This window comes from Mustelus asterias, chromosome 3 (genome assembly GCF_964213995.1).
Source record: "Mustelus asterias chromosome 3, sMusAst1.hap1.1, whole genome shotgun sequence".
Taxonomy (NCBI): domain Eukaryota; kingdom Metazoa; phylum Chordata; class Chondrichthyes; order Carcharhiniformes; family Triakidae; genus Mustelus; species Mustelus asterias.
In genome coordinates this window covers 31,177,056-31,199,640 of record NC_135803.1, presented here as the reverse complement: position 1 = coordinate 31,199,640, position 22,585 = coordinate 31,177,056, and the positions used below count along the sequence as shown (strand labels likewise).

The following is a 22,585-nucleotide window of genomic DNA, read 5'->3' as shown; positions in this document are numbered from 1 at the left end:
CACGAGCTTTCGGAACGCTGCCCCTTCATCAGGTATTTAACAACACAGTTAATGCATGCAGTGTCATTTTCTAATATAATGCACATTGCTGCATGTGAAGATCTTATGGCGCACTGGGTAATGTCCCTGCCTCTGAGCCAGAAGTTCCAGGTTCAAGTCTCACCCCTGGACATGATGGCCATAACAAAGAACAAGAACAAAGGAAAATTACAGCACAGGAACAGGCCCTTCGGCCCCCCAAGCCTGCACCGACCATGCCATAACATGGCCAACAGCCTGCACAATCTTCCCCAAGCATGCCAGTGGCAGGCGGTAAGGGGGTGGGGGACTCCAGGTTAGCCATGCTCCATGTGGGTTGGCGCCACTCAGGCTATCAGCAACGGACTAACAAGCAAGTTTCTGTTTCAGAAAAAAAAACCTCGCCCTGGGAACTGATGAAACTCTGACTTGTGCGGGAAAAGAAACAAAAAAAAACAGTGACTGCATTGCTATTCGATTTCTTTACCAGCTTATTTCACCCTCACTGTGGCTTCCACTAATCCTGGCACACCTCCAGCAGTAAGAAGTTTAACAACACCAGGTTAAAGTCCAACAGGTTTATTTGGTAGCAAAAGCCACACAAGCTTTCGGAGCTCTAAGCCTCTTCTTCAGGTGAGTGGGAATTCTGTTCACAAACAGAGCTTCTAAAGACACAGACTCAATTTACATGAATAATGGTTGGAATGCGAATACTTACAACTAATCAAGTCTTTAAGAAACAAAACAATGGGAGTGGAGAGAGCATCAAGACAGGCTAAAAAGATGTGTATTGTCTCCAGACAAGACAGCCAGTGAAACTCTGCAGGTCCACGCAACTGTGGGAGTTACAAATAGTGTGACATGAACCCAATATCCCGGTTGAGGCCGTCCTCGTGTGTGTGGAACTTGGCTATCAGTTTCTGCTCAGCGACTCTGCGCTGTCGTGTGTTGCGAAGGCCGCCTTGGAGAACGCTTACCCGAATATCAGAGGCCGAATTACCGTGACCGCTGAAGTGCTCCCCAACAGGAAGAGAACAGTCTTGCCTGGTGATTGTCGAGCGGTGTTCATTCATCCGTTGTCGCAGCGTCTGCATAGTTTCCCCAATGTACCATGCCTCGGGACATCCTTTCTTGCAGCGTATCAGGTAGACAACGTTGGCCGAATTGCAAGAGTATGTACCGTGTACCTGGTGGATGGTGTTCTCACGTGAGATGATGGCATCTGTGTCGATGATCCGGCACGTCTTGCAGAGGTTGCTGTGGCAGGGTTGTGTGGTGTCATGGTCACTGTTCTTCTGAAGGCTGGGTAGTTTGCTGCGGACAATGGTCTGTTTGAGGTTGTGCGATTGTTTGAAGGCAAGAAGTGGGGGTGTGGGGATGGCCTTGGCGAGATGTTCGTCTTCATCAATGACATGTTGAAGGCTCCGGAGGAGATGCCGTAGCTTCTCCGCTCCGGGGAAGTACTGGACAACGAAGGGTACTCTGTCCACTGTGTCCCGTGTTTGTCTTCTGAGGAGGTCGGTGCGGTTTTTAGTGATTTAGTGCATTACAGAAAATCTGATGGTGGAAGAGAGGAAAAATCTCCCAAATGTTTCTGATATTGTCACACACTACACAGAGATGCATTAGTTTCCAATAACATAAGTTACTAAATCACTAACCACCTCCAGCAGGCAGGTGGGAACTAACGGCTTTGTTGACAGCTGCGCTCAACGGCCCTGCGCGTGAGGGGCGGAGCCTCCCTGGCGCGTGAGGGGCGGAGCCTCTCTGGCGCGCCCCCGCTCCGCGCGGCTCATGCCCTCCTCGGTAATGCACCAATCGCGGCAGCGGGAACCAACGAAGGTTTCGCGACAGCAAACCTGGTCTACGGCAAATCCTGGGACGGCGTTGTCAGGGGCATCCTTCACTTACAACGCTGAGGGGGAGCTGGACAGGATGTCGGTGTATAGTTTGTAATTATATCTATATCTTTTTTATATCTATTTGCCTGTCGGTAATAAAATGGTAAGTGGTTGAATTTCTTTGACCTTTACTTTTACCCTGGAAACTAGTCTCTGATTAAAGATTGCTGCTGTTTAAAGTGGATTGCAAACTCTCAACTGCACAGAACTGGGAGGCATCTACATTTAAACAGCTTCCAGATCTGTACAGTTATTGTGCTTTTGTTTTCACTGCATTTGTATTAGCAGAGTTGATGTGTTTTGTTTCATTCATTCACTCCTTTTTAGCCTGGTTTATGTGGTCAAACCCCTTGGGACAGTGCAATATTATGAAAATCTGATGGTGGAAGAGAGGAAAAATCTCCCAAATGTTTCTGATATTGTCACACACTACACAGAGATGCACTAGTTTCCAATAACATAAGTTACTAAATCACTAACAAAATATCACCTACTTTTGGAAAGCATAAACAAGCATTTCAAACATTAGTCACTGTTGACATTACCTCTGTTCTAACAAGAAAGCGAGATTTATCTAATAAAGCTCCACGGACTGGTTAAGTAATCCACTGTGTGGCAACATTTTCATTCATTTATCTTTGCTGTTAAAGGGGTCAATAGCTTTGCTGGGTGTTTTCTATAGGCCGCCCAATAGTAACAGGGCTGTTGAGGAGCAGATAGGGAAACAGATCCTGGAGAGATGTAGTAATGACAGGGTTGTCGTGATGGGAGACTTTAGTTTCCCAAACATCGATTGGAATATCCCTAGGGTAAGGGGTTTGGATGGGGAGGAGTTTGTGAGGTGTGTTCAGGAGGGTTTCCTGACATAGCATGTGGATAAACCTACAAGAGGAGAAGCTGTACTCGATCTGGTACTGGCTAATGCGCCTGGACAGGTGTCGGATCTCTCAGTGGGGGAGCATCTTGGGGATAGTGATCATAACTCTATCTCCTTTACGCTAACATTGGAAAGAGATAGGATCAGGCAAGCTAGGAAAGTTTATCTGGAGTAAAGGGAAATATGAAGCCATCAGGCAGGAGATTAGAGGTGTAAATTGGAAGGAGGTATTCTCGAGGGAAAGTACCGAAGTAAGGTGGCAGATTTTCAAGGATTGTTTGTCTGGAGCTCTACGTGACAACGTTCCGATGAGACAGGGAGGTTTTGGCAGGTTACGGGAACCGTGGTGCACGAAAGCTGTGCTGAACCTAGTCAAAAGGAAAAGGAAAGTGTACAATAGGTTCAGAGAGCTGGGCAATGATGGGGATCTAGATGAGTATATGGCTTGTAGGAAGGGACTTAAGAAGGAAATTAGGAGAGCCAGAAGGGGTCACGAGAAGGCCTTGGCAGATAAGATTAAGGAGAACCCTAAAGCGTTCTATAAATATGTGAAGAGTAAAAGGATGAGATGTGAAGGAATAGGACCTATAAAATGTGAAGGTGAGAAAGTCTGTATGGAACCAGAAGAAATAGCAGAGGTGCTTAATGAATACTTTACCTCGGTATTCACGGTGGAAAAAGACCTGGGTGGTTGTACTACAGGATTGCGGCGGACTGAGAAGATTGAGTTTGTCGACATTAAGAAAGAGGATGTGTTGGAAATTTTGAATAGCATCAAGATAGATAAGTCACCGGGACCGGATGGGATGTACCCCAGGTTACTGTGGGAGGCGAGGGAACAGATTGCAGAGCCTCTGGCGATGATCTTTGCGTCGTCGATGGAGACGGGAGAGGTTCCGGAGGATTGGAGGATTGCAGATGTGGTTCCTATATTCAAGAAGGGGAATAGGGATAGCCCAGGAAATTACCGACCGGTGAGTCTAACCTCAGTGGTTGGTAAGTTGATGGAGAAGATCCTGAGGGACAGGATTTATGAACATTTAGAGAAGTTTAGTATGCTCAAAGTTAGTCAGCATGGCTTTGTCAAAGGCAAATCGTGCCTTACGAGCCTGGTGGAGTTCTTTGAAAATGTGACTAAACACGTTGACGAAGGAAAAGCGGTAGATGTGGTTTACATGGACTTCAGCAAGGCGTTCGATAAGGTCCCCCATGCAAGACTTCTCAAGAAAGCGAGAGGGCATGGGATCCAAGGGGCTGTTGCCTTGTGGATCCAGAACTGGCTTGCCTGCAGAAGGCAGAGAGTGGTTGTAGATGGGTCTTTTTCGGAATGGAGGTTGGTCACCAGTGGAGTGCCCCAGGGATCTGTTCTGTGACCCTTGCTGTTTGGCATTTTCATAAATGACCTGGATGAGGAAGTGGAGGGATGGGTTGGTAAGTTTGTCGACGACACGAAGTTTGGTGGTGTTGTGGATAGGTTGGAGGGATGTCAGAAGCTGCAGCGTGACATAGATAGGATGCAAGACTGGGCGGAGAAGTGGCAGATGGACTTCAACCCGGATAAATATGTAGTGGTACATTTTGGCAGGTCAAATGGGATGAAGGAGTATAATATCAAGGGTAAGACTCTTAGCAGTGTAGAGGATCAGAAGGACCTTGGGGTCCGGGTCCATAGGACTCTTAAATCGGTCTCGCAGGTAGAGGAGGTGGTTAAGAAGGCGTATGGTGTGCTGGCCTTCATCAATCGAGGGATTGAGTTTAGGAGTCGGGAGATAATGATGCAGCTTTATAAGACCCTCGTCAGACCACACTTGGAGTACTGTGCTCAGTTCTGGTCGCCTCATTACAGGAAGGATGTAGAAATTATTGAAAGGGTGCAGAGAAGATTTACAAGGATGTTGCCTGGATTGGGTGGCATGCCTTATGAGGATAGGTTGAGGGAGCTCGGTCTTTTCTCCTTGGAGAGACGAAGGATGAGAGGTGACCATATAGAGGTGTACAAGATGTTGAGAGATATAGATCGGGTGGATTCTCAGAGTCTTTTTCTCAGGGCTGAAATGGCTGCTACGAGAGGACACAGGTTTAAGGTGCTGGGGAGTAGGTACAGAGAAGAAGTCAGGGGTAAGTTTTTCACTCAGAGGGTGGTGGGTGAGTGGAATCGGCAGCCGTCAATGGTGGTGGAGGCAAACTCGATAGGGTCTTTTAAGAGACTTCTGGATGAGTACATGGGACTTAATAGGATTGAGGGTTATAGGTAAGCCTATATATAGGCCTAGGTAGGTAGGGACATGACCGGCGCAACTTGTGGGCCGAAGGGCCTGTTTGTGCTGTAGTTTTTCTATGTTCTATGTTCTAAAATGATCTGACCATTTTAACGTTCAGCAATAACCAATCTTCTATTTGAAAAGCAAAATTGAGTTACAATTGGACTAATAAGTGACACATCTTGGGTTATATTACCACTACATACTTGGTTGAAAATTTACTTTTTTTCTTAACATTTTTAAATTCCTGATGCTATCCAAAATAAAACATTGCTCTGGTAATCAGCACTTTTAGTCCCAAAATCCTGAAACCTATTCCAGTTGTCAGCTATCCGCGTTTCAGTGGTCCTCACTGTTCTGCATTAACTCAACTGATTTAAACCTTCTACATAGTTACACATTTTAGGCACAAGTATAGTTGAAACAACTTCAAGAGTTTAGCAACAAGAAAGACAATATTTGTATTCAGATTTACAAATGGAAAACATTGCTTTAAAAGCAGATTGTTGTTAGATATTAAACTTTAGTTTGATTCATAGAAACATAGAAAATAGGACAGGAGTAGGCCATTCGGTCTTTTGAGCCTTCTCCACCATTCATAATGATCATGGCTGATCACCCAACTCAATAGCCTGATCCCACCTTCCACCCATATCCATTGATCCCCTTTGCCCCAACGTCTATATCTAAATCCTTCTTGAAAACATACCATTTTTTGGCTTCAACTGCTTTCTGTAGTGATGAATTCCACAGGCAAACCACTCTCTGGATGAAGAATTTTCCCTTCATCTCAGTCCTAAAAGGTTTACTTTATATCCTTCGACTATGACTCCTGGTTCTGGAACCTTCACCATCAAGAACATCCTTCCTGTCTAATGTTGTTAGAATTTTATAGGTTTCTATGAGCCCCCCCGCTCCCCATTCTTCTAAACTCCAGTAAATATATTCCTAATTGACTCATTTTCTCCTCTTACGTGAGTTCTGCCATCCCAGAAATCAGTAGGTAAACCTTCTGCACTTCCTCTACCAAGAACATCCTTCCTCAGATAAGGAGACCAAAACTAAACACAACATTCCAATCACCAAGGAATTCACCAGAGTAGAGCTGTTTTGTGTGTAGGTTTTCAATGATTAAGAGACACCTGCAACAATCTGTTGGGAATGAGATGATTGCTTTTCAACAACCATAACTATCTGACTCCAACAGTGGAGATTTTTACCTGGATTCCTATTGATTTCAATTTTTCACACACTTAGTTGAATGCTCCTTGATGTCAAGGGCAGTCACTTGAACCACAACTCTGGAATTCAGCTCTTTGAACAAAGGCAGTAATGATGTCAAGAACATCTTGTTGGCCACCATTCCGGGTGCAGGCTCCCTGCATAACAATTGAAGAAAAACCTAACTTCTGAACAAAATCAGCAACTAAATAAAATCCAACATGCAGAACGACACTGGCAAATTTGTTGATCTTTATGTTCCACATAAATGCTCTGCAAGCAACAGAATTACTGGCGCCAAGGACCATGTTTCCATTCAAATCACACTTGCTGATGTTGACCAGTAACAGAAGGATTTAATAGTCAGCACAAAATCTATACTTGTTGTGGAGCTCTCCATAGGATGAGTGAATCAGATGATTGCATCTTGAGGCTAGCTAAGAATGATGGCATTGTGGCCAAAATTGTCTGACAAGCTGAAGACTTGAGTTATAGCAAGTTTCATGTGTACATAGAAATAAAAAGTCAAGCAAAAACTAAAACAAAATGATGTCAAGAACTGAGTGACCCTGACAGAATCCAAATTGAGCAGGTTGTGTAAGTGCTGCTTGTAGTGCTGTTGATGAAACCTTCCATCACTTTGAAATAGGTTGATGGGGTGGTAATTGGCTGGATTGGATTTGTTCTTCTGTTTGTGGACAAGACATACCTGGGCAATTTTCCACTTTGGATATAGTAGTTGTATTGGAACAGTTTGGCTAGGGGCACAGCTGGTTCTGGAGCATGGATGTTCACTATAGCTGTGATGTTATAGGGTTCCATAGCCTATGCTGTTCAATACATTCAGTTATTTCATGATATCATGTGAGCTAATTAAATTGTTTCACGACTGGAATTTGTGATGCTGGGGAACTCAGGAGAAGGCCGAGATGGATCATCCACTCAGGACTTCTGGCTGAAGATCATAGAATTCCTACAGTGCAGAAGGAGACCATCGAGTCTGCACCAAACACAATCCTACCCAGACCCTAGTCCCGTAACCCCTTATATTTGCCCTGCTAATCCCCCTGACACTAGGGTCAATTCAGCATGGCCAATCAACCTAACCCGCACATCTTTGGATATCTTTTTAAGATGGTTTAAAATGCTTCAGCCTTGTCTTTTGTGCACAAGGTAGAGCACCTGCCTCTGGTCCATAAGGCCATGGTTTCAAGACTCCTCCAGGACTTGTGCACTATGGGAGTAGCTTTCGCCTGGATTGTATTTGCACACGTTCTGATAACCAGAGTGACAGGAAAAGACAGAACATACAAACATAAGAATTTGCCCACAAATAAGGTCAGAGTAGGTAAAAATGGTAAGAGTACAGAATTAAGTCACTTTAGGTGAATGCATGCAGCATTCATATCAAGATGGATGAATTGATAGTGCACATAGCAAATGAGCATGATAACCATTTCAGAGACACAGTTGCAATGTGACATAAATATGCAAGGATTTTTGACATTTCGGAAGGGCAGGAAGAAAGGAGGTGTGGTAGGTCTGTTAATGAAAATTGAGCTCCTTCAGTAGTGAAAAATGATCTTGGCTCAGAGGATCAAAATATAGAATCAGTTTGGGTGGAGATAAGGAATAGCTCAAATCATACATACCTTTCTACACTCCTTAGTCAATCTGGGGATGAACCCTGTTTAATGGTATAATGAGGGACATGCTGGGCCATGATGTTACAGATTGTGGTCTGATAATATTATGCTGCTGCTGATTTAAAAAAATATATATTTTCATGGGATGTGGGCATCGTTGGCTAGGCAAGCATTTATTGCCCAACCCTGATTGCCTTTGATAAGGGGGTGGTGAGCTGTCTTCTTGAACCACTGCAGTCTATATGGTGTAGGAACACCCACCATGCTGTTATGAAGGGAGTTCCAGGAATTTGATCCAGCGACAGTGAAGGAATAGCAATTATAGTTCCAAGTCAGGATGGTGCGTGGCTTGAATGGGAACATGCAGGTGGTGGTGTTCCTATACATCTGGTGCCCTTGCCCTTCTAAGCAGTTGAGGACATGGATTTGGAAGGTGCTGTCAAAGGACCCATGGTGAGTTGCTGCAGTGCATCTTGAGGATGGTATACACCACTGCCACTGTATGTCAGTAGTGGAGGGAGTGGATGTTGAAGGTGGTGGATAGGGTGCCAATCAACTGGGCTGATTTGTCCTAGATAGTGTTGAGCTGCTTGTACAGTTACAGCTGCACACGGTCAGGCAAGTGGAGCATATTCCATCACACTTGTGACACTAGTGTACCTTTAAGAATTTTTTTTAAAACCATGTCTTCTATAGTTAAGCAGCTTTGGGTTTTTTTTCATTGTTGCCAGGCTGTCTGGTTAGAAGTCCTTTCATTGTTGCTTCAATGGCTTAAATGGGGTTTTGTTTATTTTTACTCTGGCCCTCAGGTACTTTCTGGGATTTTGTTTAGGACCCTGCATTCTTAGGGAGAAGACTGGTTGGCAGGTCATGTATTTTGGACAATTTTGTTTCTTCACGATGAATTCAAGGTTTCATTTTCAGTTTGGCTGCTAGCTGCTGTTTTAGTCAGAAGCTGTCCTGGTTGTCAAGTGGAAAATAGTAATGTCTCTCCCTCTCTCCATGGATTGGAAATTCTGCTGCCTAGCTGGAAGCAAGGCGACTCACCGCCCTGGAGTGAAAGTTCTGCTGTTGGTGGTTTTGCTAGCTAATACCTAGAGTGTCACTCTCCCTGGGGTTTTGGGAAGCTGTTCTGATTTCAAGCTTGTCTGTGTGTACATCAAGGGAACTGCAGTATCCAACCAAGGGACTGAGTTTCAGCATCACATGAACATTCATATGTTCTGTGCTAAACCTGTGGCAAGGGTTTTGTTATAGGGAAGTTTGTTTTGATTGGAACATTTCATATATTTATTAAGGGTTATACAATATTATGGTTGTTTTTCTTTCTTGTTTGTAATTGGTAAAAGTTATTGCTATATGTTAAGTGTATTCTTAAATAAACTTTGTTTGATAAAAGCTCCTTAGTGGGTCAGATGAATCATACCTGAAGTGCCTAGCCAAATTCAAATTGCAAAATTTATAATCCAGACAGACTTCATAACGCACTCTTGACTTGCACTTTGTAGATAGTATACAGGCTTTGGGAGTCAGGACGTGATTTACTCTCCACAGAACTCCCACTGTCTGACCTGCCCTTGATATTTATATGATTGGTCCAATTCAGTTTTTGGTCAATGGTACCACAAGGATGTTGTTAGTGGGGGATTCAACAATGGTGATGCCATTGAATGTCATGGGGAGATGGTTGGATTCTTGCTTGTAGGAGATGGTCATTGCCTGGCATTTAAGTGTCAGGTGACATTTGTGCCACACATCAATCCAAGCCTGAATGTTGTCAGGTCTTGCTGCACAAAGGAACAGACTGCTTCAGTATCTGAGGAGTCACAGATAGTGCTGAACATTCTACAATCCTCAGCAAACATTCCCACTTCTTACCTTATGATGAAGAGAGGGTTATTGACAAAGCAAGCAGCTGAAGTGACTGGGCCTAGGACACTATCCTGAGGCACTCCTGCAGTGATGTCGTGGGACTGAGATGATTAACTTCCAACAACTACAGCCATCTTCTTTTGGGCCAGGTATGACTCCAATCAGTGGAGAGTTTTCCCTTGATTCCCATTAACTCCAGTTTTACTAAGGTTGCCTAATGTCTCAGCTCTGTTAAATACAGCTTTGGTGTCAAGGTTGATCATTCTCACCTCGTCTCTTGAGCTCGGCACCTTTGTCCATGTTTGGACTATGGCTGTAATGGGGTCAGAAGCGGTGTGCCCATGAAGGGACCTCAACTGAGCATCGGTGAACAGGTTATTTTGAATAAGTGCTGCTTGAAAGCACTGTGGAGGACGTCTTTGATCAAAGAACAAAGAAAAACAGTACAGCACAGGAAACAGGCCCTTTGGCCCTCCAAGCCTGTGCCGCTCCATGGTCCAACTAGACCAATCGTTTGTATCCCTCCATTCCCAGGCTGCTCATGTGACTATCCAGGTAAGTCTTAAACGATGTCAGCGTGCCTGCCTCCACCACCCTACTTGGCAGCGCATTCCAGGCCCCCATCACCCTCTGTGTAAAAAACATCCCTCTAATATCTGAGTTATACTTCGCCCCTCTCACCTTGAGCCCGTGACCCCTCATGAACGTCACTTCTGATCTGGGAAAAAGCTTCCCACCGTTCACCCCATCTATCCCCTTCATAATCTTGTACACCTCTATTAGATCTCCCCTCATTCTCTGTCTTTCCAGGGAGAACAACCCCAGTTTACCCAATCTCTCCTCATAGCTAAGACCCTCCATACCAGGCAACATCCTGGTAAACCTTCTCTGCACTCTCTCTAACGCCTCCACGTCCTTCTGGTAGTGCGGCGACCAGAACTGGACGCAGTACTCCAAATGTGGCCTAACCAGCATTCTATACAGCTGCATCATCAGACTCCAGCTTTAATACTCTATACCCCGTCCTATAAAGGCAAGCATACCATATGCCTTCTTCACCACCTTCTCCACCTGTGTTGCCACCTTCAAGGATTTGTGGACTTGCACACCTAGGTCCCTCTGTGTTTCTATACTCCTGATGACTCTGCCATTTATTGTATAACTCCTCCCTACATTATTTCTTCCAGAATGCATCACTTCGCATTTATCCGGATTAAACTCCATCTGCCACCTCTCCGCCCAATTTTCCAGTCTATCTATATCCTGCTGTATTGCCCGACAATGCTCTTCGCTATCCGCAAGTCCAGCCATCTTCGTGTCATCCGCAAACTTGCTGATTACACCTTCTTCCAAATCATTTATATATATCACAAATAGCAGAGGTCCCAGTACAGAGCCCTGCGGAACACCACTGGTCACAGACCTCCAGCCGGAAAAAGACCCTTCGACCACTACCCTCTGTCTCCTATGGCCAAGCCAGTTCTCCACCCATCTAGCCACTTCTCCTTTTATCCCATGAGCCTTAACCTTCTTAACCAACCTGCCATGTGGGACTTTGTCAAATGCCTTACTGAAATCCATATAGACGACATCAACGGCCCTTCCTTCATCAACCGTTTTTGTCACTTCCTCAAAAAACTCCACCAAATTTGTAAGGCACGACCTCCCTCTTACAAAACCATGCTGTCTGTCAATAATGAGATTGTTTCGTTCTAAATGCACATACATCCTGTCTCTAAGAATCCTCTCCAACAACTTCCCTACCACGGACGTCAAGCTCACCGGCCTATAATTTCCTGGGTTATCCCTGCTACCCTTCTTAAACAACGGGACCACATTCGCTATCCTCATCACTGCTGATGATTCAAAATAGACTGGGGTGGCAGTTGGTTTGGTTGCATTTGTCCTGCTTTTTGTTGATGGGACATAGCTGGGCAGTTTTCCCACATTGTTGGGTAGATGCCAGTGTTGTAACTGTTCTGGCTGAACAGCTTGGCTAAGTGCGCAGCTCATTCTGGAATATAAGTCTTCAGTACTACTGAGTAACATCTTGAAGTACTAGAATTCAAGTATGATCTTGATTGTACAAGACATTGGTAAGGCCACACTTGGAATACTGTGTATAGTTCTGGTCACCCTATTATAGAAAGGATGTTATTAAACTAGAAAGAGAGCAGAAAATACTCACGAGGATGCTACTGGGACTTGATGGTTTGAGTTATAAGGAGAGGCTGGATAGACTGGGAGCAGAAGAGAAGGAGTGGGGGGGGTGGGTTTCACTACTCTATCCCAATTTTGACAAAAGTCCTCATTAATGAGGAAGACTTTGCAGGGTGTGCCTAAGTTAATACCAGGTAGTCCATTGATTTTATTCTTTTTAGACAAACTTAGTGGCTTGCTAGACCATTTCCAAGTCAACCACATTGCTGTGGATCTGGAATTGCATATAGATCAGACCAGATAAGGCCATTAGTGAACCAGGTTTTTAAAATGACAAATGGTCACTATCACTGATACTAGCCTTTTTATTCCAGATTTATTTCATGGAATTATAGGATCCCTACAATTCAGAAGGAGGCCGTTCGGCCGATCAATCCCACCTAGACTCTATCCCCATAATCCCATATATTTACCCTGCTAGTCCCCCTTGGAGGGGCAATGTAGCATGGCCAATCAATCTAACCTGCACATTTTTGGAGTGTAGAAGGAAACCAGAGCACCCGGAGGAAACCTACGCAGACACTGGGAGAATGTGCAAACTCCTCAAAGACAGTCATTTGAGGCTAGAATCGAACCCGCTGTGAAGCAGCAGTGCGAATCACTGTGCCACCATGCCACCCAGAGTATTAGTGTATTTAAATTCCTTAGCTGGTGTGGTGAGATGATTTAGAAATGTGGAGTTCCATTTACATGAATAGTTCAAAAATATCATGAACTGGTATAGCAACAAATCCAAAAGGCTAATGGGACCCTGTCATTTTAGATGACTAAAAGGATAAGAAGTCAGATCTCAGTTATACAAAGCCCTGGTTAGACCACATCTGGATACCATCAACAATTCTGACCACCACACATGAGAAATGTTATATTGGACTTGGAGTGAATGAGAAGTAAATTTACCAGAATGATACCTGTACTCCATGTTAGGTTACAAGAAGAGTTAACAAGCTTTGATTTTATTCTCTGGAATTTGGAATGTTAAGGGGTCATTTTGATTGAACTTTTCAAGATAATAGGGGAACAGTTTGAATGGAGAGAGAGAGAACTTTGTTGGTGAGGACCCCGGGACGAGATGGCATAATTTAGAGCCTTTCAGGAGTGAAATTAGGAAACACTTTGCACAAGGGTGGCACGAGTTGGAAATTCCGACTACAAACCTTAATTTTAAAACTGTGATTGATGGAATTTTAAGCGGCGGCGGCGGCGGGGGGGGAGGGGAGGGGGGGGGGGGGTTAGATCTCAGATCAGCCATGATCTCATCAAATGACGGAATAGGTTTTAGTGGCTTAATAGTTCCTATTCCTATTTCCCAATTATTAAAAATTTGCAACAATGTACACCAGCCAAGATAACATACAGAAGTTAAAAGCCTAACTTATTTAAAATACATGTAATAATATATGCTCTTTTTTATTTCAAGGCAAGCACTATGATAGCAGCTGGTCTGACAGTTGCTGCTGCAGCATTTGCAGGTTTGTACTGAAAGATAACTAGACATAATACTAAGATACTTGTACACCTGCTTTCTTAGTTTTATTCATGTAACTAACATTTGTAGATATGCACATTTTTAGCCCAAGGCTATGTTGTCAGCTTATTATGTGTCAAAATATTTTTTTTGTGGATATGGATTTTGCTACTTCACTCCTTATTAATATATAGAGTTCATACCAAGTCAGGCTGCTTATACATACCATACAGCTCACTTCATTTTTTTATACTGTGAAAAGCAATAGCAAATTTTAATACTTCCTGTACTAGCCTTCGTAAGGTTATTCAAATTTAAAATTTCTTAGTTTTATGCATTCAGTGAATTGACACAGCCCAGTTTGTAGAATCTTCCACAGGATGTTTGCAGCCAAGAACAGTTTGGGTCGGAGTAAAATCCACAATCCAATAACAGATTTTTATTGTAACTTTTACTGTAGGTAACATAGGATTGTGAAGCTTCCCAGCAGTCAAAAACCTTCCACTATTTAGGTTCAGCTATAAAGATCACTTGAATGAGATACCAGAAGGCAATTAGTGTTGGTAAAGATATACAATAATACAAGTCAATACTTTCATGAGGTGGAATTTGGCACTAAGAAGTTGTGTTCCTCAAGTAATTTACTTTGGGTTAAACTTTTAAAGTAACATTTTCAGTGGCACATCCATTAACTTGGGGAATTCCAGTTTCATACTCAACCAAACATATACTCAAAAGACTGGGGTAAAGGATTGAAAGCTGCAGAACTACAGAACGAGCAGGACTATGCATTGAGTGATGCAACACAGCAGGACCATTGTAGCTGTAATGGCTCTTTGGTAGAGCTTTTCAATTACTGCCATTCTCCTGCTCTTTATCCATAGCCTTGTTAAGTTTTTCCCTTCAAATATTTATACAATTCCCTTTTGAAAGTTACTATTGAATCTGCTTCTACCACCCTTTCAGGTAGCGAATTTCAGATTAGAGCAACTCACTTTTAAAAAAAACTAATTTCCTGGTGGATTCTGGTTTTTACCAGCCACATGGGGCGAAAGGGGATTCAAACACAAATCTTATGTGCTGAATAGGCAGCTAAGCGCAATTGGAGAGAAGGAAGCGGAATGCAGTATAAGCAAGACTTAATATGTTACAACATCTGAGCAGTGGTTAACAAAGTGCAGTCATGAGGCTGTTATCCATTATGTCCAGGATAAAGTATCTTGATCTTAAAAGTATATAACCGCTGGCCTGTGCTAGGGGCCTTTGTCCAGTCGGTGTGACACTTGGGTTGCCTCCACAGCCTTGGCTACATCTAATAGATGGTCCCAGATCCCTGGTTAAACGTCTCTACGTGCTCTGTGCTTGGGGTATCCCTTCCTACACTTCCTTTACATAGAAAAACCTACGGACACCTGTTTAATCAAATTACCAAAATGTCACTTAGTCCTTGGTGCCTGTTTGACATAATCTATTTTTAAACACTCCTGGGCTGTTAGCAGTGCAGCTGTGGCAATACAGTGGACATATAGTGCCCTTAATGGCCTAATGATACCTCTGAGAGGCTTTCTTGTCACATTTCAGTTGTGCTGCCCAGTCTGTGTTCTCATGGGAACATAGCTGTCTCTGAATACTGTTCTATACTTATTTCTGTTCCTTTAATTTAATTAGCTACATTACCCGTTATTCATTTTTCATTGTCCTGTTCTTTAATTGTCCAACTTTTCCTACTACCCTGCTTTCCGACAGTTATCTCTATCTGCAAGTCTCAATAGTTTCTTGTATGTTTTATTTTACATTTATTTGTATTGCATAGGGTAGCTATGTACTAACAGATAATATTTTTAATTAAGCATTTGTCCTAATAAGCAATTAGTGAATAGACTGGAGATTTAAGTTATAGCTATTATATGCAGGCTGTTCTTTCAGTGTTTTTGTTCTTCCCTTTTAGGCCGCTATGTTGTTCAAGCTATGAAGCACATGGAACCTGCTTTGAAACAAACCATTCAAAGTCTGCCCAAGTCGGTTAGTTTCTGCCTTGCTGTTCATCTATGATCAATTACTTAAAACTATTTCTATTCATCTAGATATCCCCATAATATTTATATCTTCCCACACTTGCTCATGCGCAAGATACAAGTTCTTGAAGGCCATAAAATTTTTCAAATTAATTTTTGGATTCTATATGTCTTAAAATGACTGCCCTCAAGTGAAAAATGACAGATTTTTGAGAAGATACCATGATTTGGACCAATTAAAGTTAACAGATCCTCGTTTTTACCATCTGGATTAAAATCACATGGCCGTTTGAAACTTTTCTTTCTAAAATGAAATTGCAAACAAATTCAGTTGTTCCCTTTACAAAGGCTTTGATGTTGACTACAACAATTAGCATGTGGATCAGCATCTTGAGCAAGATAATTAGAATCCAAGCATTCAGAAAAACACAAGTGCAAATTCAGAATATTCAGTCTACACACTCTCAAACCTGAGGAAATGCACTAATTTTACATAGGTTTACTAGATGATTGCAAATCTGTAGGTATACTGAAAAGTGTGGTCTAAAGGGGAACAAGCAAATGTATTAAGTTTGTAGATGTTCAGGAACAAATGAAAAATATTTGCCTTTTTTCTGAGCCATTGTTTTGGAAATCGGCATAATTCAAGAAAATGTCACTTTTCTAAATATTAATCTTCCTAATGTCAATGACATTTATAAACAGTTTTCCATATTTATGAATGATTTAACATTTCCTTTTCAGAAAAAAATTATATTTCTATGTTCAAATCTGAATCAGATTCACATTCCCTTTCCTGTCCAGTCAGAATCTGAAGTGAAACAATCGTGCTTTGTTTCAAGATGTTCCTAAAATGCATAGCAGAGAGCTTTATAAATTTGTACTAAATTATAGTCTTGCTCAGAGAAGCTATAAGGATTGCTCCAGCAGCATCACTAGCCAACAAAATCAAAACCATGAATTCAAGAGCAAGGCAAAATACTCTGTGACAAGTGGCTCATCCCCTGAGACCTTCAAAGCTTTTCCATCATCTGTTGAACTTGAGCCAGAGGGGTGAGGGAACACTCACCACTCCCTGGACAGGCACTCAGGTCAACACCATTTAGAACAGGGGAATTTGCTTGATCAGCACATCTGGCACTGAACTTAATATTCACCTTCCATTCAGCTTTGGCTACACTGCAGCAACTCACTAAGGTTACTTCAACAGCACCTCCTCACAACCTTTTCAAGTGCATTAATGTATTAGAAATATCACCACCTCCAAGTTTCACATACCATCAGATTTTTTCATTGTTGGTTTAAGATCCTCTTACTTAAAACTGTCAGAAGGAAAATAATAGCATCTTGTCAGGCATAAATTTATACTTGCCAGTTTTGCCCACATTCAGAGAACAAATCTAATTATTTTAAAAATTAGATTTGAAGTTAGTATTACAGAGGCTAATCCATTTCTTCCACTGAAAAGGTGATGTATTATATTTGGAGTCTGTTTCCACATTGCAAGTTGAGATTAAGATGCAGTTCGTTTTTAGGGTGTTAAAACTGCTTTGCAAGAGCATAAAATCTAATGCTTACTGTTGATCATTCCACGAATGCATTCTTGAACTACTTCAGATGCTATTAGATATTATAGCTTCTGGATAATTGTACTTTTTGGCTTTCTGCATTCACTTGCCACAAATTCTTAAGATCTTGTATCAAAACATGTGTTGCATATAACCGTGACAATTTTGCAGAACATTGATTGTCATTTCAGGCTTTCGGTGGATACTACAGGGGTGGATTTGAGGCTAAAATGACCAAGAGAGAGGCAGCTCTTATTTTGGGAGTGAGGTAAAGCAACATTTTAATTTTACAATAAAATAACAATAACAGAGCTACTAATGGTGATGAATATCTTTTTAGCTTTATATCCTTCAATAATCTCCAAGGTGCTTACAATTAGTTTATGCTGGTCTTGAACTATTTAACATATCCCTGAGTGGTTATTAAGTAGTTATGCTGGCACACAGTGTAATCCTATACATATTAAATAACACCACTGCTATAATAATTGTTGGTTATTCACAGAAATCCCAAACTAATCTGGAATCTTCATGCAGTCTACAGTGGTCCAAATGTGTCCAATTGAAGTAATGCAAAAAAAGTGTGTTGGCATGTGCATACTTTTCTAAACCAGCCTGGCCCACCTTGGAAGATGTCCCAATGCATGCAATGTTCACTTGAACCATTTTTATAGTACCAGATAGACTGTTCTGACTGTGTTCAATTAATATGTTACAGGGTAACTGACTATCAGATACCCAAATGTGGTTATTCTTGCATGATGTCAAATTTAAATACTTTAAAAAGTACTTTTAGTTTAACAGTCTGTCTGTTAATAGTCCTACAGCTCATAAGGTTAAGATCCGAGAAGCACATAGGAGAATCATGGTGCTTAACCACCCAGACAAAGGTGAGATCATCTGGTCAAAATTAGGTGTACCTATCTAATGTGTTGGATTGTAGCTTTCATTTTTGACATATTGAAGAAAACGTTTGTTTGACAGGTGGATCGCCTTACCTTGCATCTAAAATCAATGAAGCTAAAGATTTACTGGATTCTCAGAACAAAAAGTGATCTTGCAGGAAGACCAGTTGAACCACCATTTCTTCTACGTATTATGGTTTTATGGCATACTATTAGGATCATTTAATCATGTAATCCATAATCTACTTTAAATAAATCATCTGGCGTTCAAAGTTTTTTTTTCCCCATGAAAGAATCATTTTTGAATTAGGGTTCATGAAAATATGAGGATTCGAAGCAACGTTCCGTCTAAACTGCACACTCTTCAGGTTGTGTGTAACCCATTTAGAGACTACACAATGCAAACAAACAGCGCACACAGCAAAGGAACATTAGCAGGACATTGGATATAGGACCAAATTGTCCAAGTAGCAGACTCAATTGGATCTCCTCTTTCAAAAATAATTTCATATTATTGTTGCTATGCAAAATAAAATGCAAGTCCTCTGCACATACAACCTCAAGGAACAATTGAACTGGTAAATATATGAAAACAAGATAAAAATTAACCACATTGGTGTAGTCCATCATTAGGGGAAAGGCAAGCGGATTGAAATTGCTTTAAACATTTCATGACGATCCTTTTGGCTACCACGTTTGCCTGGTTCCTCCATTTAAGCTGAGAACCTGCCAGTAGATGCAAGGTTTGTAACAATTCCACACTGGACACAAAGTAAAATTAAATTCATTTGCATTGTTTCCTGCATTCAGAATGTCTCCTCTAATATTTTATCAGAGAACTGTCTTGAGACAATCAGCAGGTGGTGGGGTATAGCAGCTTTCAGCTCCGAGCATGCGACAGTTGTAATGTAGGAAAACATGGTAGCCAATTTACATACACCAAAATCTCACTTCGAAATTAGATAATGATCAGATAATCTACTTTTTAGGTATTAATTGAGATATAAATATTGGCTACCATGTCACCAGGAAGAACTCTCCTGCTACTCTTCAAAATAAGGATCTTTTATGTACATTTGAGTAGATGTGCGCTTCTGTTTAAGATCTTAAGACAGCACCTCTGACAATGCAGGGCCCACTCAGTATTGTACAGCATAGTTTAAATGCCTGCAATTAAATAATTGTGTTGAATGCATTTAAAACCAAGATGTTTTGTAAGCACGAAAGTTAGTCCATGTATCAGCTTCAGAGACAATGCAATTAAGAACAGCCAAACTAGTAACCCTGAAACTTAGAATGCTCATTTGATCAGTGGCGCCATAGTAGATAGTGTGAATCAAACTCTTGACTCAAACGTAACAGACTGTCATGGAGAGAGATCCTGGAAGAATTGTATTGTTCAATGGATGCAATTAATTATATAGTAAAGGGCGGGTAGTTTTTTTCACATGGTTCTTCCTGAATAACAAACGCATCCTGAAGATGAAAAGCAGCTGAAGGTTGGTGACTTCTTGCTATGGGCTACTTAGGTAAAGATACCCTCTTTTGGAGCAGTGGTGTTCTACTTGTCACAGCCAAAGATCTGAAATTGTGCTTGGAAAGTGAAGCTTGAGTATACTTGGCGATCCAGGGAAAAAGAATTGTGGAAGACAAGATTGAAACCCAGTTGAATCTGGGCGCAATTCAGATCCGACTTGGAAATCTGTTCCCAGGTGCCCCCCATGTGCACTTAGCTTGAAAAAAAACCGCGAGTCTGAATCGCGCTGTGGGCGGGGCTTATTGTGCCTGAAACGATCGGAGCTTTGCGCATGCGCAGTTCAATGAGAAATATTTTTTGAAAATACGCTGCTGTCATATCACTCCCCGGCCGCAAAAAGTGGATAAAGCAGCCCAGGAGCGATAGCCCCCAGACATCACCCCGCCCCTACAACATAACTGTCCCCCTATCCACCCCACCCCCCCCCCCCCACACTATCCAGACCGATCATGACTCTCTGCCCCCCTTTGTCCCCACCAATCATCCGCAGCATGACAGCGGTCCCCACTTCCCCCCCACCCACCCACCACCAGAGAATGATCGGACCTCCCCCCCCCCCCCCCCCCACCACCACCAAACAATCTGGCCTCCCTCCCCTCACACCAGAAAACGATCAGGCCTCCCTTCTCCCACACCCCCCACCTGAGTGAGAGCCATTGGAAGCTCTGAACTTACGTCTTCAGAAGCTGGAGTGCCCGAAACAGACCTTTGCCGAGCATGTCTGTTTCGTGCCAAATCTGGACACGTGAACGCAATGGTAAAGGGGGAATGCTGGTAAAGTTGGGTGGGCAGCCCATTAATTCAATTTAAATGCATGCAAATGCATGTAAATCGCCGTTGCGCCCGTTTGGGCGCAAATTGGATAGAGGCCATTTTCGGGCCTTGGTAAAGTGGGCATCTGCTCAGACGTGGATTGTGTTCATGGCCTCACGCCCCACTTTACTAAGTTTTCTCGCCCGTTGAAATGGTAAAATCGGGCCCAAAGTTTCAGTATCATTGGTTGACTCTGACAAATGTCTGGGTGGGTTATTGAGAGATCCTTCACTTATTAAGCATCTTGAATCTCAAACTTCATTGGTCCCTAACCGCATCTTCCCCCCCACTCCCCGAGCTGGGGTCTGGCCAAGAATCATATCCTGAGGGCTCTTGCAGGATCTCGAATCCACAGAAAAATGAGTGCTGATATTTGTTGAAGTTATAATTTATAAGGTTTCCATAGTGAAAATGAAGCAGCTTGAAATAGAAATGAAAATGCAAAAATTGAACTCCAGATAAGTTAGCTAGGAAGGAAAGAAAGAAGGAAATTAAAATGAATTAGCTAAAGAAAAACTGAGGTTAAATCTAGTCATTCTGATGTGGAACTGAGTCTCAGTCAAAGTTTTGAAATAAAAGTCTTCATCTATTGCCTAGATTCACTGAAGGTGGAGTTGAGATATTTTATCTCAATTTAAAAGGCACCTAACTAACTAAAGTGACAGGGGAGACACACACACACACACTCTTTTGTCAAGTGTTTTGGTTGGAAAGCCTACGGGCGTGTATTCTAGAACTTGAGGAATGATCTTTAAATGATGTAGTTAAAGCCACAGTGCTTAATGTTGAAAAGCCTGACCCTGAAGCATATCAGTTCAAATTTCAGACTTTAAAGACCAAATGAAACGTTTGTACGATTTGTGAAGGGAAGAAATGTGGGACTGGCGGTTTTGATTCCTGAAGTTAGAACCAAATTGAGAATGTGAGGCAGCTCACAATACTAGAAGAATTTCAAAATAGCTATTAGGTTGCACCTGGAAGACCATAACATTTTTCAGGTAGATGGGTATAATATCACAGGCAGCAGTAGATTGTCAAATGTAAACCCACAGAGAAGTTGAAGGAATGGTAAAGAGTCTAACTTCATGGAGAAGACAGATGTTTCGGTCAAGAAAAATGATTGATGGAGGGAATAAAAAGAAAAATTGGAGTGCTTTTAGTGCCATAAGACAAGGCATCTTAAAGCCTGTGCTGATGACACCAGTCATCCAGTGTGTGGGCTCTTGGGTCTGCCTTTCCATGGTGGTCACCACCCCCTCCATGGAAGAAATGTACTTTTCTGCCTGAGACATGGCAGAAGTCCTGCATGGAAGGACTCCTCCAAAAGCCTCGGCAGTTCCGCCACAATCTACAAGCCTGCAATTTCAACGGGTCAAGTGTGAGCATCAGACAGCCCTCCATCAACCGCAGGCTGTCCTGCAACAATCTTCTGACTGCCAGTGGCCTCATCTGTCATTGCCTCCCTTAACTGCATGAGGGTGCTGACCAGATTGCAACCATGGGCTGACACAGAATTGACTCCCCACCTAGATGTGTGGAGACAGTGTGGTGGTATTCCCCTACATCTGGACTGTCATCCACTAAAACGTCAGGTGGATAACATTGATATTGGTCACAACTCTAAGGCAGTTGATCTTCCAAATGAAGCATGAAAATCATCACCAAAATGATTAAAAGCCACTAGCATTAATGGATATAGTAGGGTGCCACAGTAGCCAGAGATGATGGGTAAGCACAATTGCACTCTCTCCAACCTCCCCAAACTAAAGTCAGTGTTAGCTACGGATCAACTGCTCTGCTCTCCGACCAGGTCCAAGGCTTCCATCTGTGTTTCCGATAGCAGGCAAATCTAGGGCACTCCAACCCCCATCTTGGAGCTCTCCTTTGCATTGTGAACTCTTGTTGTGCAAGCATTAGGGGAGAAAAAAGTTCAGTGGTTCTGTAGAGAATTCCTTAATGCCAGATTACTCTTGTTTTTGAGATTCCAGTGATGGAGACAGATACAGCCTATGCAGCAATGCAAGCTAGTAACGAGGAACACTTAACACTTCAACACCAATCCTAGCCCATGACCATGCAATGCCCCTACTGTTCCTACTCATTATGAAATTCAAATTCACCCTTGCAGTGCAGGTTATTCATCCTTTTTGCACAAGGCCCAGCTTCATAAGAACCCACAGCCATTCATCACCGCAGCAACCTCCATCTAGGCCACCTTAATCACTTGGCCATCAGCTGGAAATAGAAACTCGACATTCCCAAA

At 42.5% G+C, this 22,585-nt stretch overlaps 1 protein-coding gene and 1 pseudogene across 1 annotated transcript; both read left to right on the top strand.

Annotated features, from left to right (window-relative positions):
* The first annotated feature begins 1,884 nt into the window (after window positions 1-1,884).
* dnajc19 (DnaJ (Hsp40) homolog, subfamily C, member 19) lies at window positions 1,885-18,777 on the top strand. The gene is made up of 6 exons (XM_078202080.1): window positions 1,885-2,022; window positions 13,437-13,488; window positions 15,433-15,506; window positions 17,259-17,335; window positions 17,887-17,957; window positions 18,052-18,777. Exons 1-6 carry the CDS (start codon window positions 2,020-2,022, stop codon window positions 18,120-18,122), a joined length of 348 nt encoding a protein of 115 aa, XP_078058206.1. The 5' UTR covers window positions 1,885-2,019; the 3' UTR covers window positions 18,123-18,777.
* On the top strand, window positions 6,500-6,767 carry LOC144483351 (small ribosomal subunit protein eS21 pseudogene; annotated as a pseudogene).
* Window positions 18,778-22,585: the final 3,808 nt, after the last annotated feature.